Source organism: Pseudophryne corroboree, chromosome 6, assembly GCF_028390025.1.
Source record: "Pseudophryne corroboree isolate aPseCor3 chromosome 6, aPseCor3.hap2, whole genome shotgun sequence".
Classification (NCBI taxonomy): Eukaryota; Metazoa; Chordata; class Amphibia; order Anura; family Myobatrachidae; genus Pseudophryne; species Pseudophryne corroboree.
Window position 1 is genome coordinate 324,749,522 of NC_086449.1, and position 16,790 is coordinate 324,766,311.

Here is a 16,790-nt window from a genome sequence, read left to right on the forward strand (position 1 = left end):
CGGTCTCTCGGACCTCGTATCCACAGCAACTGCTGGGAAGTCGACTTTTTTGCCTCAGGTTCCCTCACAGCCTAAGAAAGCACCGTATTATCAAATGCAGTCCTTTCGGCCTCAGAAAGGCAAGCGGGTCAGAGGAGCATCCTTTCTGGCCAGAGGCAAGGGTAGAGGAAGGAAGCTGCACCAGGCAGCCAGTTCCCAGGAACAAAAATCCTCCCCTGCTTCCACTAAGTCCACCGCATGACGTTGGGGCTCCACAGGCGGAGCCAGGTGCGGTGGGGGCGCGTCTCCGAAACTTCAGCAACCAGTGGGTTCGCTCACAAGTGGATCTATGGGTTGTACAAATTGTATCTCAGGGATACAAGCTGGAGTTCGAGGCGACTCCCCCTCGCAGTTACCTCAAATCAGCCTTGCCAGCTGCTCCCAGGGAAAGGGAGGTAGTACTGGCGGCAATTCACAAGCTGTACCTCCAGCAGGTGATAATCAAGGTCCCCCTCCTTCAACAGGGCAGGGGTTACTATTCCACAATGTTTGTGGTACCGAAACCGGACGGTTCGGTGAGACCCATCCTGAATTTAAAATCCTTGAACACTTATATAAAGTAGTTCAAGTTCAAAATGGAATCGCTCAGGGCGGTTATTGCAAGCCTGGAAGAGGGGGATTTTATGGTGTCGCTGGACATCAAGGATGCTTACTTGCATGTCCCCATTTACCCACCTCACCAGGAGTACCTCAGATTTGTGGTACAGGACTGTCATTACCAATTCCAGACGTTGCCGTTTGGTCTCTCCACGGCTCCGAGAATATTTACCAAGGTAATGGCCGAAATGATGATACTCCTTCGAAGAAAGGGAGTTATAATTATCCCGTACTTGGACGATCTCCTCATAAAGGCGAGGTCCAAAGAGCAGTTGTTGGTCAGCGTAGCACTCTCTCAGGAAGTGTTGCAACAGCACGGCTGGATTCTGAATATCCCAAAGTCGCAGCTGATCCCTACGACGCGTCTGCTTTTCCTGGGAATGATTCTGGACACAGAACAGAAGAGGGTGTTTCTCCCGGAGGAGAAGGCCCAGGAATTGTCATCTCTGGTCAGGGACCTCCTGAAACCAAAACAGGTGTCGGTGCATCACTGCACGCGAGTCCTGGGAAAGATGGTGGCTTCTTACGAAGCAATTCCCTTCGGCAGGTTCCATGCAAGGATCTTTCAGTGGGATCTGTTGGACAAATGGTCCGGATCGCATCTTCAGATGCATCGGTTGATCACCCTGTCCCCAAGGGCCAGGGTGTCTCTGCTGTGGTGGCTGCAGAGTGCTCATCTTCTCGAGGGACGCAGGTTCGGCATACAGGACTGGATCCTGGTGACCACAGATGCAAGCCTCCGAGGATGGGGAGCAGTCACTCAGGGAAGAAACTTCCAGGGACAGTGGTCAAGTCTGGAGACTTCTCTACACATAAATATATTGGAACCAAGGGCCATCTACAACGCCCTGAGTCAAGCAAAGCCCCTGCTTCAAAACCAATCTGTACTGATTCAGTCAGACAACATCACGGCGGTCGCCCATGTAAACCGCCAGGGCGGCACAAGAAGCAGGATGGCAATGGCAGAAGCCACAAGGATTCTTCGATGGGCGGAGAATCACGTGCTAGCACTGTCAGCAGTGTTCATTCCGGGAGTGGACAACTGGGAAGCAGACTTCCTCAGCAGGCACGACCTACACCCGGGAGAGTGGGGACTTCATCAAGAAGTCTTCACACAGATTGTAAATCGTTGGGAACTGCCACAGGTGGACATGATGGCGTCCCGCCTCAACAAAAAGCTAAAAAATTATTGCGCCAGGTCACGGGACCCTCAGGCGATAGCTGTGGACGCACTAGTGACACCGTGGGTGTACCAGTCGGTTTGTGTGTTCCCTCCTCTTCCTCTCATACCCAAGGTACTGAGGATAGTAAGAAAGAGAGGAGTAAGAACTATACTCATCGTTCCGGATTGGCCAAGAAGAACTTGGTACCCAGAACTACAAGAAATGATCTCAGAGGACCCATGGCCTCTGCCTCTCAGACAGGACCTGTTACAGCAGGGGCCCTGTCTGTTCCAAGACTTACCGCGGCTGCGTTTGACGGCATGGCGGTTGAACGCCGGATCCTAGCGGAAAAGGGCATTCCGGATGAAGTTATTCCTACGCTGATAAAGGCTAGGAAAGACGTGACAGCAAAACATTATCACCGTATATGGCGAAAATATGTTGCTTGGTGTGAGGCCAGGAAGGCCCCTACAGAGGAATTCCAGCTGGGTCGATTCCTGCACTTCCTACAGTCAGGATTGACTATGGGCCTAAAATTAGGATCCAAAAAGGTCCAGATTTCGGCCCTATCTATTTTCTTTCAAAAAGAACTGGCTTCACTGCCTGAAGTTCAGACGTTTGTTAAGGGAGTGCTGCATATTCAGCCCCCTTTTGTGCCTCCAGTGGCACCTTGGGATCTTACCGTTGTGTTGGATTTCCTGAAATCACACTGGTTTGAGCCACTTAAGACCGTGGAGCTAAAGTATCTCGCGTGGAAGGTGGTCATGCTGTTGGCCTTGGCTTCAGCTAGGCGTGTGTCAGAATTGGCGGCTTTGTCATGTAAAAGCCCGTATCTGATCTTCCATATGGACAGGGCAGAGTTGAGGACTCGTCCCCAATTTCTCCCTAAGGTGGTATCAGCGTTTCATTTGAACCATCCTATTGTGGTGCCTGCGGCTACTCTGGACTTGGAGGACTCAAGGTTACTTGATGTAGTCAGGGCTTTGAAAATCTATGTAGCCAGGACGGCTGGAGTCAGGAAAACTGACTCGCTGTTTATCCTGCATGCACCCAACAAACTGGGTGCTCCGGCTTCAAAGCAAACTATTGCACGCTGGATCTGTAACACGATTCAGCAAGCTCATTCTGCGGCAGGGTTACCGCATCCTAAATCAGCAAAAGCCCATTCCACAAGGAAGGTGGGCTCTTCTTGGGCGGCTGCCCGAGGGGTCTCGGCTTTACAGCTTTGCCGAGCTGCTACTTGGTCGGGTTCAAACACATTTGCTAAGTTCTACAAGTTTGATACCCTGGCTGAGGAGGACCTTGCCTTTGCTCATTCGGTGCTGCAGAGTCATCCGCACTCTCCCGCCCGTTTGGGAGCATTGGTATAATCCCCATGGTCCTTACGGAGTTCCCAGCATCCACTAGGACGTCAGAGAAAATAAGAATTTACTCACCGGTAATTCTATTTCTCGTAGTCCGTAGTGGATGCTGGGCGCCCGTCCCAAGTGCGGACTCTTTGCAATACATGTATATAGTTATTGCTTAACTAAAGGGTTATTGTTATGAGCCATCTGTTACTGAGGCTCAGTTGTTGTTCATACTGTTAACTGGGTATGGTTATCACAAGTTGTACAGTGTGATTGGTGTGGCTGGTATGAGTCTTACCCTGGATTCCAAATCCTTTCCTTGTTGTGTCAGCTCTTCCGGGCACAGTTTCCTTAACTGAGGTCTGGAGGAGGGGCATAGAGGGAGGAGCCAGTGCACACCAGATAGTACCTAATCTTTCTTTTAGAGTGCCCAGTCTCCTGCGTAGCCCGTCTATTCCCCATGGTCCTTACGGAGTTCCCAGCATCCACTACGGACTACGAGAAATAGAATTACCGGTGAGTAAATTCTTATTATCTTCCTCACCACCCTGGGTAGCAGGATGATCGGAGGAAACAAATACGCCAGATGAAAATCCCATTTCACTGACGGGGCGTCCACAATGATCGCTCCAGGATCCTTTGTTCTTGACCCATACACGGGTACTTTGTTGTTCAGATGGGAAACCATGAGATCTATCTCTGGCGAACCCCACTTGTCTACTAGAGTCTGAAAGACTTCTGGATGTAGAGCCCATTCACTTGCTTGAATGGCGTGTGGACTGAGAAAGTCTGCTTCCCAGTTTAGGACTCCCGGAACGAATACTGCAGACAGTGCTGGAAGATGGAGTTCTGCCCATTTTAATATGTGACTTACCTCCTTCATTGCTGTTTGACTGCTTGTTCCTCCCTGATGGTTGAGGTACGCTACCGCCGTTACATTGTCCGAGCGGATCTGAACTGGTCTTCCTTGAAGAGTGTCTTTTGCCTGAATCAGTGCCATGTATATGGCCCGAAGTTCTAACAGATTTATTGGCAGGCAACTTTCTTCTGTGGTCCATTGTCCCTGGAACCATAATCTTCCGGACACTGCTCCCCAGCCCTGAAGACTGGCATCTGTTGTCAGGATCTCCCATCTGATATCCAAAAGATTCTCCCTTTGTTTAGATGGGATGTTTGTAGCCACCAGGCTAATGACTTTCTTACCTTCTGTGAAAGTACCATAGTCTGTTTATTTATTGTCTGATGTATTCTATTCCATCTGGCCAGAATCAGACGCTGCAGAGGTCTTGAGTAGAATTGTGCATTCTTCACCATGTCGAATGTTGACACCATCAAACCCATCAGTCGCATCTCTGCGTGGATTGATATTGTTTGACTGTGTAACAACTCCTGAGTCCTTGACTGTACCATGGCTATCTTGTCCCGAGGTAAAAATATTTTCTCATACGTCCTAGAGGATGCTGGGGTCCACTTCAGTACCATGGGTATAGACTGTTCCTCAGGAGCTATGGGCACTTTAAGACTTTTCAAGGGTGTAAACTGTCTCCTCCCTCTATGCCCCTCCTCCAGACCTCAGTTTAGAAAATGTGCCCAGGCAGACTGGATGCACTCCAGGGGCGCTCTACTGAGTTTCTCTGAAAAGACTTATGTTCGGTTTTTTATTTTCAGGGAGAACTGCTGGCAACAGTATCCCTGCTTCGTGGGACTTAGGGGGCAGAAGTAGGAACCAACTTCCTGAATAGTTTCATGGCTCTGCTTCTGGCTGACAGGACACCATTAGCTCCTGAAGGGAACTGAACGCTAGCTGCGGCTATGTGCTCACTCCCACAGCCCGCCGTCACCCCCCTTACAGAGCCAGAAGTCAGAAGACAGGTGAGTGTAAGAAGAAATCTTTAGACATCGTGACGGCTAAAAGGTACCGCGCAGCGGGCGTAAACGCTGCGCGCCATGCTACCCACACATATACAGGCACTGCAGGGTGCAGGGCGCAGAGGGGGGGGCGCCCTGGGCAGCATGAAACCTAGTAAAACTGGCAAATAAAGGGGCATAAGATGCTGAGGCACAGTCCTACCCCCGCCAGTATAAAAAATTACCTCCTAAATGCTGAGGAGAAATGCGCCATTACGGCGGCGGGGCTTCCTCCTCAGTCAGCCAGCACACTGCTCAGCGCCATTTTCTCTCCTTCCAGGCTGCAGAGAAGAACGCTGGTCCTCCTCCACTGCTGAACCAAGTGTCAGGGTGCAAAACAGGGGGGGCACAGTGAAATTTGGTGCTATAGTGTGATTATCATTATAAAAGCGCTGCATGTCAGTGGGCATTTTGTGTTTCACAGACAATTTATGACTGGCAATGGGTTGTAAACTGGCAAATCCTATCTGTGTCCTTCTGACAGATTTTACTGTGGGTCTGTCCCCTATAAGTCCCGGAGTGTCTGTGGTATGGTTGTGCACGTGTGACATGTCTGAGGCAGGGAGTTCTTCCCCTGAGGGAGCCATTTTAGGGACACAGAGTTATAATGTGGTGGCGCTGCCGGCACACCACGAGCCTGAATGGGTGAAAGAATTACGTGATAGTGTGAATCATATCAGTAAGAGATTAGATAAGTCTGAGTCTCATGCAGAGAGCTGGAGAAAATCAGTGGAAGATGTGATTTTTCATAGTTCTGCTTTTTCATCCGCAGGCGACCCCTCTGGGTCACATAAGAGACCACTTGCACAAATAGTACATACTGATACCGACACGGACTCTGATTCCTGTGTCGACGATAGTGATTCCAGGGGGATAGATCCTAAATTGGCAAAAAGCATTCGATACATGATTGTTGCTATAAAGGACGTTTTGGAAGTTACGGAATCCCCTCCTGTACGCCTCAGGAGAAAGCTTATTTTTATAAAGAAAGAAAAATTTATGTAACTTTCCTTCCTTCTCATGAGCTTAATACTCTATTTGAGGGAGTTTGGGTAAACCCTGAAAAGAAATTTCAGATTCCCAAAAGGATTCAGGTTGCTTATCCTTTCCCGGCAGAGGACAGGTAAAGATGGGAGCATAAGGCAACATTCTTGCCTTATGCTCCTGCACCGGCAAAAAAGACACAGCACTCTCACATGCAGTCCTTTCGGCCCAACAAATACAAAAAGGCCAAAGGTTCCCACTTCTTTGTAGGTAGAGTAAGGGGAAGAGGAAAGAAATCCGCAGCGTCTCCAGGATCGCAGGAGCAGAAATCAACCCCTGCTTCTGCCAAATCTGCAGCATGACGCTGGGGCTCCCTTGCGGGAGTCCGCTCGGGTGGGAGCACGTCTGAAACTTTTCAATCAGATCTGGCTTCAATCTGACCTAGACCCATGGGTGTTACAAATTAGTGTCCCATGGATACAAACTGGAGTTTCAAGACGTCCCCCCCATGCCGATTTTTCAAATCGACCTTCCCAGCTTCTCTTCCAGACAGAGAAGTAGTAATGGCTGCAATTCAAAAATTATGTCAGGATCAAGTCATTGTCCTGGTATCCTTGTCACAGCAAGGAGAAGGTTTTTATTCAAGCCTTTTCGTAGTTCCGAAGCCGGACGGCTCGTCAGACCATTTTTAAACCTGAAAAATCTGAATCTCTACCTCAAAAGGTTCAAGTTCAAGATGGAATCTCTGAGGGCAGTGATTTCCAGTCTGGAGGAAGGGGAATTCATGGTGTCAGTAGACATAAAAGATGCTTACTTGCATGTTCCCATTTATCCTCCTCACCAAGCTTATCTGAGATTCGCAGTACAGGATTGCCATTACCAGTTCCAGACGTGCCCGTTCGGACTCCCCACGGCACCGAGGGTATTCACAAAGGTGATGGCAGAGATGATGGTCCTCCTTCGACAACAAGGAGTTAGTATAATTCCTTACCTGGACGATCTCCTGATTAAAGCGAGATCCAGGGAACGGTGGGTGCAGAACATTGCACTCTCCCTGTCAGTACTCCAACAACACAGTTGGATCATGAATTTTCCGAAGTCACAATTGGAACCAACGACAAGATTGTCCTTTCTGGGGATGATACTGGACACGGAAGTACAGAGAGTATTTCTTCCAGTAGAAAAGGCTCTGGCAATCCAGAGAATGGTCAAACAGATTTTGAAACCAACAAGAGTGTCAATACATCAATGCATTCGGTTGTTGGGGAAAATGGTGGCGTCCTACGAGGCCATACAGTTTGGCCGATTCCATGCCAGAGTATTCCAGTGGGACCTGTTGGACAAGTGGTCCGCATCCCACCTACACATGCACCGGAAGATAATCTTGTCCTCCAAAGCCAGAATTTCGCTCCTGTGGTGGCTACACAGTTCTCACCTACTAGAGGGACGCAGGTTCGGGATTCAGGACTGGGTCCTAGTAACCATGGATGCAAGTCTCCGAGGCTGGGGAGCAGTCACACAGGGGAAAAGCTTCCAAGGAAAATGGTCAAGTCAGGAAACCTGCCTTCACATAAACGTTCTGGAATTGAGAGCCATTTACAACGGCCTTCTACAAGCGGTACATCTTCTTGATCAACCCGGGCAGATCCAGTCGGACAATGTAACAGCAGTCGCGTACATAAACCGTCAAGGCGGAACGAAAAGCAGAGTGGCAATGGCAGAGGTGACAAAGATCCTCCTCTGGGCAGAAAGGCATGCAAGAGCTCTGTCAGCAATTTTCATTCCTGGTGTGGACAACTGGGAAGCAGACTTGCTCAGCAGACACGATTTCCATCCAGGAGAATGGGGCCTCCACCAAGAAGTCTTCACAGAGGTGACAAGTCTTTGGGGAGTTCCTCAAGTAGACATGATGGCATCTCGTCTCAACAAGAAGCTTCAGAGATATTGTTCCAGGTCGAGAGACCCTCAAGCAATAGCAGTGGATGCACTGGTGACCCAGTGGGTGTTTCGGTCGGTATATGTCTTCCCTCCACTTCCACTAATACCAAAAGTTCTCAAAATCATAAAAATAACAAGGGTTCGAGCAATCCTCATTGCCCCAGACTGGCCAAGGAGGGCTTGGTATCCAGATCTTCAGGAGTTGCTTATAGAAGATCCTCGGCCTCTTCCTCCTCGCGCGGACCTGCTGCAGCAGGGGCCGTGTGTGTATCGAGACTTACCGCGGCTACGTTTGACGGCATGGCTGTTGAGCGCCGGATCCTAGCCCAAAAGGATATTCCCAAATAAGTCATCCCCACTCTTATTCAGGCTAGGAAAGGAGTAACGTCTAAACATTACCACCGTATTTGGAGAAAATATGTGTCTTGGTGTGAATCTAAGAAGGCTCCTACGGAGGAGTTTCAGTTGGGACGTTTTCTCCATTTTCTGCAGGCTGGTGTGGATGCGGGCCTAAGATTGGGTTCAATCAAGGTCCAGATTTCGTCCTTTTCAGTTTTCTTTCAAAGACAATTGGCCTCCCTTCCAGAAGTTCAGACGTTCGTGAAAGGGCACCATGGGACCTTAATGTGGTGTTGCAGTTCCTTCAATCGGATTGGTTTGAACCTTTACAGGAGATAGAATTGAAGTTTCTCACTTGGAAAGTGGTGATGCTTTTGGCCTTGGCATCCGCAAGGCGGGTGTCTGAGTTGGGGGCCTTGTCTCACAAGAGCCCTTACCTGATCTTCCATGAAGATGGGGCAGAGTTGAGAACCCGCCAACATTTTCTTCCAGAGGTGGTTTCGTCTTTCCATATGAACCAACCTATTGTGGTGCCAGTGGCTACTGACACTTTCACTGAGTCAAAGTTTCTTGATGTGGTCAGAGCTTTGAAAATTTATGTCGCAAGAACAGCTCGGATAAGGAAAACAGAGGCTCTGTTTGTCCTGTATGCTCCCAACAAGATTGGGTGTCCTGCTTCTAAGCAGACTATTGCGCATTGGATCAGAGGTACGATTTAGCATGCTCATTCCACGGCAGGATTGCCGATGCCGAAGTCGGTAAATGCCCATTCTACTAGAAAGGTGGGCTCATCCTGGGCGGCTGCCCGGGGGTCTCGAGCAGCTACTTGGTCAGGGACAAACACGTTTGCAAAGTTCTACAAGTTTGACACCTTGGCCGATGAGGACCTTAAGTTTGGTCAATCGGTGCTGCAGGATCATCCGCACTCTCCCGCCCGTACTAGAGCTTTGGTATAACCCCATGGTACTGAAGTGGACCCCAGCATCCGCTAGGACGCATGAGAAAATAGGATTTTAATACCTACCGGTAAATCCTTTTCTCCTAGTCCGTAGAGGATGCTGGGCACCCGACCCAGTGCGTACTTTACCTGCAGTAGTTACTTTGTTGTAGTTACACAAGTGTTGTGTTACAATTATTTTCAGCATGTTGCTGCAAATGGTTCATGCCTGTTGGCGTGGGTTATGTTGAATGCCATGTTGTGCGGCATGGTTGAGGTGCGAGTTGGTATAAATCTCACCGTTAAATTAAAAGTAAATCCTTTCCTCGAAATGTCCATCTCCCTGGGCACAGTTCCTATACTGAGGTCTGGAGGAGGGGCATAGAGGGAGGAGCCAGTTCACACCCTTGAAAAGTCTTAAAGTGCCCATGGCTCCTGCGGAACCGTCTATACCCATGGTACTGAAGTGGACCCCAGCATCCTCTACGGACTAGGAGAAAAGGATTTACCGGTAGGTATTAAAATCCTATTTTCTGCAGACTTGAATCCAGTACAGACCCCAAGTGAGTCATCCTTTGACGGAACTAGAGACGATTTTGCCAAATTTATGAGCCATCCGTGCCTCTGCAGACGTTATTTGTCTGTTGGAGATGGTCCAGGAGCATTTCCTGTGATTGTGCTAGAATTAACTGGTCGTCGAGGTATGGAAAAATTCTTATCCCCTGCTTGCGAAGATAAACTGCCATAACCACCATGATTTTGGTAAACATTCTGGGTGCCATGGCTAACCCAAAAGGTAGTGCCTGGAACTGAAAATGCTGCTGGAGGATAGCTAACCTGAGATAGCATTGATGGGACAGTGCTATAGGAACATGTAGGTAAGCATCCTGTATATCCAAGGATACCATATACCATTCCATGTGAAACAGAGGTACCCAAATGTATTTGTTCAGCATTTTGAGATTGAGAATTGGCCGGAATGACCCATTTGGCTTCTGAACCAAAAATAGGTTGGAGTAAAACCCCTTTCCCCTTTGTGCAGGGGGTACTGGAATAATTACTCCTGACTGAAGCAATTTCTGAACTGTTTCTTGCAAAGCCCTGGCCTTCGTCTCTACCCAAGATGGGCTGGTGCAGAAGAACCTTCGAGGAGGATGCTTCTTGAAGGGAACATAACCCAGAGATACCACTTCTTGCACACAGGCATCTGTTGTAGACTGCTGCCATATCTGTGCAAACTGAAGAAGTCGGCCCACTACCATGGGGTCCCCCAGGAGGAGGCCCGCACCATCAAACTGACGGCTTAGTCTATGGTTTTGAGGCTGGCGTTCTGGTAGCCCATTGCTTTTTCGCCTTATTAAATTTATTGTATTGGGGCTGCTTACGATCACTTTTTCTTTTGCTTTTCCTTGTGACCCAAAGGGCCGAAAAGCGGGACCCCTACGTTTGGGGTTATATGTGGAAGGAAACTTTACCTTTTTGGAGTCTGCTTCTGACTCCAGAATATCTGTCAATTCTTTACCAAACAGAATGCTTCCAGTAAAAGGCAAAGATTCCAGAACCTTCTTAGATTCGGAATCTGCTTTCCATGTACTTAACCAAAGTGCTCTGCGAGCAGCTATTGTGGAAGCTGATGCCCTGCAGGCGATAGTGCCCATATCTAATGCTGCTTCTTCCAAGAATATTGCAGCCTGTTTTATGTGAGCCTATATAGGATTCTTGCTACCTTGAAGGTGCTGAAAGACCGTCTTCCAGTACCTCTATCCATGCAGCAACTGCTTTTGCCATCCAAGCTGAAGCCATGGCTGGCCTGATGACTACCCCAGACAGAGAAAATATGGTTTTCAGAAAACCATCCACTCTCCTATCCGTGACATCATCCAATGACGTTGATGGCAAAGGCAATATAGATTTTCGCACTAATCGAATGACATGTGTTTCTACTTTGGGAGCCATTTCCCATTTTAAAAAGTCCCCAGTTGGAAAAGGATAATTGGAATCCCATTTTTTGTGAATTCTATATTTATTACTGGGTGTAGCCCAAGCCTCTTCAATGATTTCCGTAAGCTGGTCTGACCCTGGAAACTCAGTCTTACCTGCTTTGGGGCGTTTAAATTCAGGTGCCTTGGTTTTTAACACAGGCTCTGCTAAATCCTAAGGATAGAATGGCCTTTATTTCTCTAATTAGCTCAGCTATATCCACTGAGCTGAGACCTTCTACTTGTTCTTCGTATGCCGAAGTAGAGTATATAGAGCTTTCATCGTCCGATGAATCATCCTGTGTGGCCTGTGAAGTTGACGGTTTACTTACACTTGGTTTATCAGCTTGTCTTTTAGGAGAAGCTGGTGAGGGAAATGATATACCGTAAGTAGGGAGCTGCATGTATGGGTTATTAGCGTACCTCATTCCTGATAGCCAAGCTGTAGGAATTATCCGTTCAACTATACTGGACAAGGTCTGTGCAAACATTGCCCAAGGTGGATCTATCTGTACCTGACGTTGAACAGGGATCTGCCTTGTAATCTGCTGAAACGCAAAACAATTTACACACAAACCATCCTGTACCAGATCCTGAGAGGATAATGCAGTTTTGCAAGACAAACATGATATGAGTGTTGGTGTTACTGTGAGTGTACCCTCGTCACCTTTGCCACTCTTAGACATGATAAATAATCGGCACTTTCACAGTGTACTACACAATTTGGGACTGTAATCACTTTAACCTTCTAAAGTGATATCAATCTGACCATACCCATGCACCAGCATTGCGGACCAGAAGAAACAACTGACAAACATATATTAAAGTTAGGAATCACACTAGCAGTCAGTCACATGTTATATATTAGTCATATGAGCACATAATCAACTACAAACACATTTTAAAGTATGTAGGAGTACATATTACTGAATTCTGTTTTATACAGATCTTAAAGTATTCAGACGCAATGCGAAGAACACCACAGTAATGTACACGGACTCATATGCAATAGGCACTTAAATTTAACTATTCATACTGACAAAAGTAGATAGAAATTTAGTGCTGTATAACCCGTACTCAGTAGAGTGTGATACAGGGAGACTCCCCTCACTTCCAAGATCGATCAATACGTTAGCGAACGCTGAGTGGATCCAGACGCTATTAGTGTACACTGCCGCTTCGGGAACTCTTAAGTGGACACAGACACAGCGGTCATACAGACGCCTGTACTGCGACCGAGTCTTCTCGCGGAAGCGCTTAGTGAACACAGACACACCGGCCTATGCTGCGACCGAGACCCCTCGTGGTAGCGTCTGTGATGGAAGTGAGTTAACAGTTCATGGCGGGAGACTCGCGGAAACTGGTCATGAACTGGGGGGAGGGGCGACCAGGAGAGCGTCTAACTCCCCACCGCTGACATCAACCCTAGGGATCGCAGCCTCATACTAATCCTGGTGCCTTATGATCCCTAAGGCCTAGCGCTGGAGCACCCGTGGTGGAGGCGCGTCAGCTACTGTTTGGTAGTCTCCTCCCAATACAGTGCATTCCCCAACTATGTGGAACTGATGCCTTACCTTCTCCCCGTGCTCCGGCCACAGCCTGGTAACGTCTGCTGGACCTGCTAGTATATCCGACACAGACGCCCGTCGAGACAGCACTGTATGCATGGGTAAGCGTTGTTGCGACCCAGCGGAGAGTTGTTGGAGCGACTCTTTCCAATATGCGTATAAGATGCTGTTAAGAAAGATCGCTCAAAAACATAGGAAGACTATAAAAATAAAATAAGAAAGCTTAGGGCTGCCAAGAACAGCAGCCCTCTGACCATGGTCCGGCTCCTGCCGCACCAAACAAAAAACTGATTTGCCTGATCCAGTGGGCGGGGATATATGGACGAGCCCGTTACATCCTGGGAGGACTGAAAGCTTGTGATCGTTTGGTGCCAATCCGCTGTCGCTCCATCATATCCCATTGTTATCCTGTGGATAACCTGTGGACCCTGCCGGAGAAAAATTGTTCTTTGCTTTAAGCTGCCCATACACCTAAAGATTTATTGTCCGATCTGGCTGGTTGGAACGAAAATATGGTAATGGTTGGGAGCAAATGACAATTGACCATTTGCTCCCAAACACTGAAAAACAGACAAAAATGTGTCACATTACTTATCAAAAACATATTTGACATGCATGGCAGTGGTATTATGTAATGTATTACAGTATTAATCACATATGTGTGTGTCGGGAACCATGTGGAAAATAAACTGTCAATACCGTGTTTATGGTCCATATGGTTTTTGATACATATATATGTGATGGAAACCTGGATGAAGCCTGGGATGGGCAGGGGGCGTTCTTCTGATTCTGGGAGTGTGGCTTTGTTGATTGTGCAATCTTTGGGATTGGCAAACGGTTGTTGTAGTTGGCAGTGTATTGGATGGATGGATATTTTTATTGGCATTTTGAATCATCCAAAGCCACTCATCATCATCATCATCATCATCATCATCATTTCTGATTTACTAACCCACGGTTTGTCAAATCGGAACTGATGAGTGGTTTTGGCTGACAGATTTAGGATGCCAGTAGAAATGTCTTTCTATCTGTCTATCTATTTGTCTGATACGTTGTTGACTTCAATGAATGTTTGCTGCTATATGTAGCCGTTTCCTAGTTTTGAGGGAAGTGGAGGAGTGCTTGCTGTTTGTCCTGCGTTTCCGTGCTTCATCAGATGGTTTATGCTAATACATTTTCCAGCATACCTGCAGTATTGATCATTTGTAAGCCTATGGTTTAACTGAGCCTATGGTGGGGCTATTGTGATGCTATGTTTCATTTGTTCACACGTTTAATAAGTATCTACTTTTGTTTTATCAGGCTTGAGGGAGTCAGGTGGACAGAGGTGAAAGGCAGGAAGTGGGCAAAGGTAGAAGGTGGGGGTGACAAATGCCCATTCAACCGCAACACCCTCTGTGGCCTTCCCACAGACCCTCTCTATCCCTCCAGCAGGGTGAGACAGATTAAAGAGAAACAGGCATAAGACTGAAGAGACATGTGTGGGGGGAGCATTAGGCTGGAGAGAGATGGGAGCTGGCATGGGGCTTGAGAGAGAGAGATGGGAGGTGGCATGAGGCTGAAGAGACAAGAGATACAGGGTGAGGGCAAGAAGTTCTAAAGACGCAGGGGAACATGAGGCTGGAGAGACATGGGGGGGGGGGGGGCTTGAGAAACACTTGGGAGCTTGAGATTGGAGTGAAGATTGGGGGATGTGGCTGGATAGACACTTGGTGGATGAGGCTATATGGCGTCCACACTAGCCAGCTACCTGGCAAATTAAGGTTTGAAAAGACTAGCACGTGTGTATAGTTTTATATAGGATGGGATCACTCTGAAGTGTCCTTTTTAATGGAACACTGCGGACAATGGTGTTAATTTATGCAACCTCATAATGTGCTTTGGTTCTGTAATACATTGAATCCTCAATTAGTAAAGTGCTAAATACATAAAAATAAATGGCCTGCTATCATTTTCAGGTTATGTTAATGGAAAGCCGAAGATTGTCTCAAAAATTCAACATGGGGAGAAACCTTGTTTGCGAGTTCAAAAAATGCAACCGAAGAATCCTCAGTGTTTTGCTAAAGGTAAATAAGTGATCTGTCTATACGTGTGTGTGTATATTATATTATATGGGATGCCGGCAGTCACCACCCCCGATGGTTAACTGTAGCCGACACCCCCGGTGGGTTAGGGTAGGGGAGGCGGGAGGGTAAAAATATCCCATCCGCAGTCGGGACCTTCAGTGTTCAGATGCCGCTGTCTGTCATGTGACTGCCGGCATCCCGACTGTCTGTATTAAATAACAAACCCTTTCCAACTAAAATATCCCATGACAAAAGTCTGCCTTGTGCAGTTGTACTCTCCCATCTGTTGTGCAAATCTGGATTGTAGCTTGCAGTCAGATTATGTTCTGCATCTTTACCTTCCCTATTTATTATATCCAGGGAATATGATGCTCTAGCTATATGAAGGGTTTATTGTCCTGTACATCTTTACTAAAATATGGAATACTCTTTTATTTATGTTCTAAAGTGGAACAGTGTTCCTAGTGGTCTGCAAGTAAATCTCTCTCAAACATTACAGTATTTTTATTCTAATTTGTCCACTAAAATGTTATGTACTGTAATAATGTCACAGTACAATACCTCATTATAGACTAAAGCACAATCACAGATCAGATAGTTGTGGCTTTTGTTTACTCTGGTACTTACTGCCAACATTTTACTTCTTACGTTTAGTTTGTCCTGTTTTGGATTAGGATGTTTGGTTATAACTGGATTAGGATATTAAGGCATCTTTCTAAAAATATAACAAGTACTGTGAGGGCTCGTCTGGAACAGCTATTTTTAACAAAGCTCTAATCTTGTGAATACTAGATTAAACAGGGCTTTAACCCTTTCATTAATGAAAGTTTGATTTACCTTTTTACATTATGGCCTATTATAAAATATTTACTATACGAGTTCATGCATGCTTCCAGTGAAGATCGTACACATAACACTTTAATGCAAATTGGTCTATATCAGCAGGTAAGCAACCTGTTGCACTCCAGCCTCTATGGAACTAACATCCCAGCATGCCCTGCCTACCCTTGGTCTTTATAATATTATTCTAATACAGCTTCAGATTTTCATGAACATGGCACTAGACTCGGACTCCATACTATGTGAAGTTATATCACTCTGCTTGTTAAGCTGCCCATACACCTAAAGATTTGGCTGGTTGGAATGAAATTCCAACCAGCCAACTAACGATTTGCTCCCAAACACTGGAAAACAGACAAAAATCGTCATTTGGACAAATTGGTTAAATCCATTTGATTTAACCAATTTGTCTGAACGACCGTTTTTATTAGTTTTCTGGCATTTCTGAGCAAGTGGTCAATTGTCATTTACTCCCATCCATTACCAGATTTTCTTTCCAACCAGCCAGACTGGCAGTAATACTTTAGGTGTATGGGCAGCATTAGGCAAACAATATATTTTAGATCACATAAACATTAAGAAAACATATTTATATAGCACAAGCATATTCTATTGCTCTTTGCAATTGTAAACACAATAATAAAAGACAGACAGAGAGGGCCCTGCTAGCAAACATAAAAGCTGTTACATAGGTAATTCAATAATGTAAAAAATGTGTGACCCCCAATAAGCCTCAGATTTATAGTAATAGTAAAATGTAGTCTAGATGGTCATGGAAAAAAATCTGTATTTACAGAAAAATCCCAGTGTAAAATAGTAGTCTCATATTTATGAAAGCTAAGCCTAGTTTAATTTGCATAAAGTGTCAGTACCCTCGAGTATAGCAGGTAGGAAGCATTCCTGATGAAGTATCCGCCTTGCAGGGTAAATACTGGTTGCTTTTGCATGTAGCCCACAATTGTTAGTTTTATTTTTACACTTCAGTTTAATTTCAGTTTGGACCTAAATCTCTCTGCACATGTTAATGTCCCGTCTGCAGTACAACATGGTTTTGCCCATTTGCTTGCTGAATAACCCCCAGTA

At 46.6% G+C, this 16,790-nt stretch overlaps 1 protein-coding gene across 1 annotated transcript in view; it reads left to right on the forward strand.

The window, feature by feature from the left end:
- LOC134932166 (zinc finger protein 501-like) overlaps nt 1-16,790 on the forward strand; it is an 81,637-nt gene that overhangs the window by 44,807 nt on the left and 20,040 nt on the right. The window contains exon 4 of the mRNA XM_063926328.1: nt 14,760-14,867. Within this exon, the coding sequence (XP_063782398.1) occupies nt 14,760-14,867 (108 nt within the window). The remainder of the gene's footprint in view (nt 1-14,759; nt 14,868-16,790) is intronic.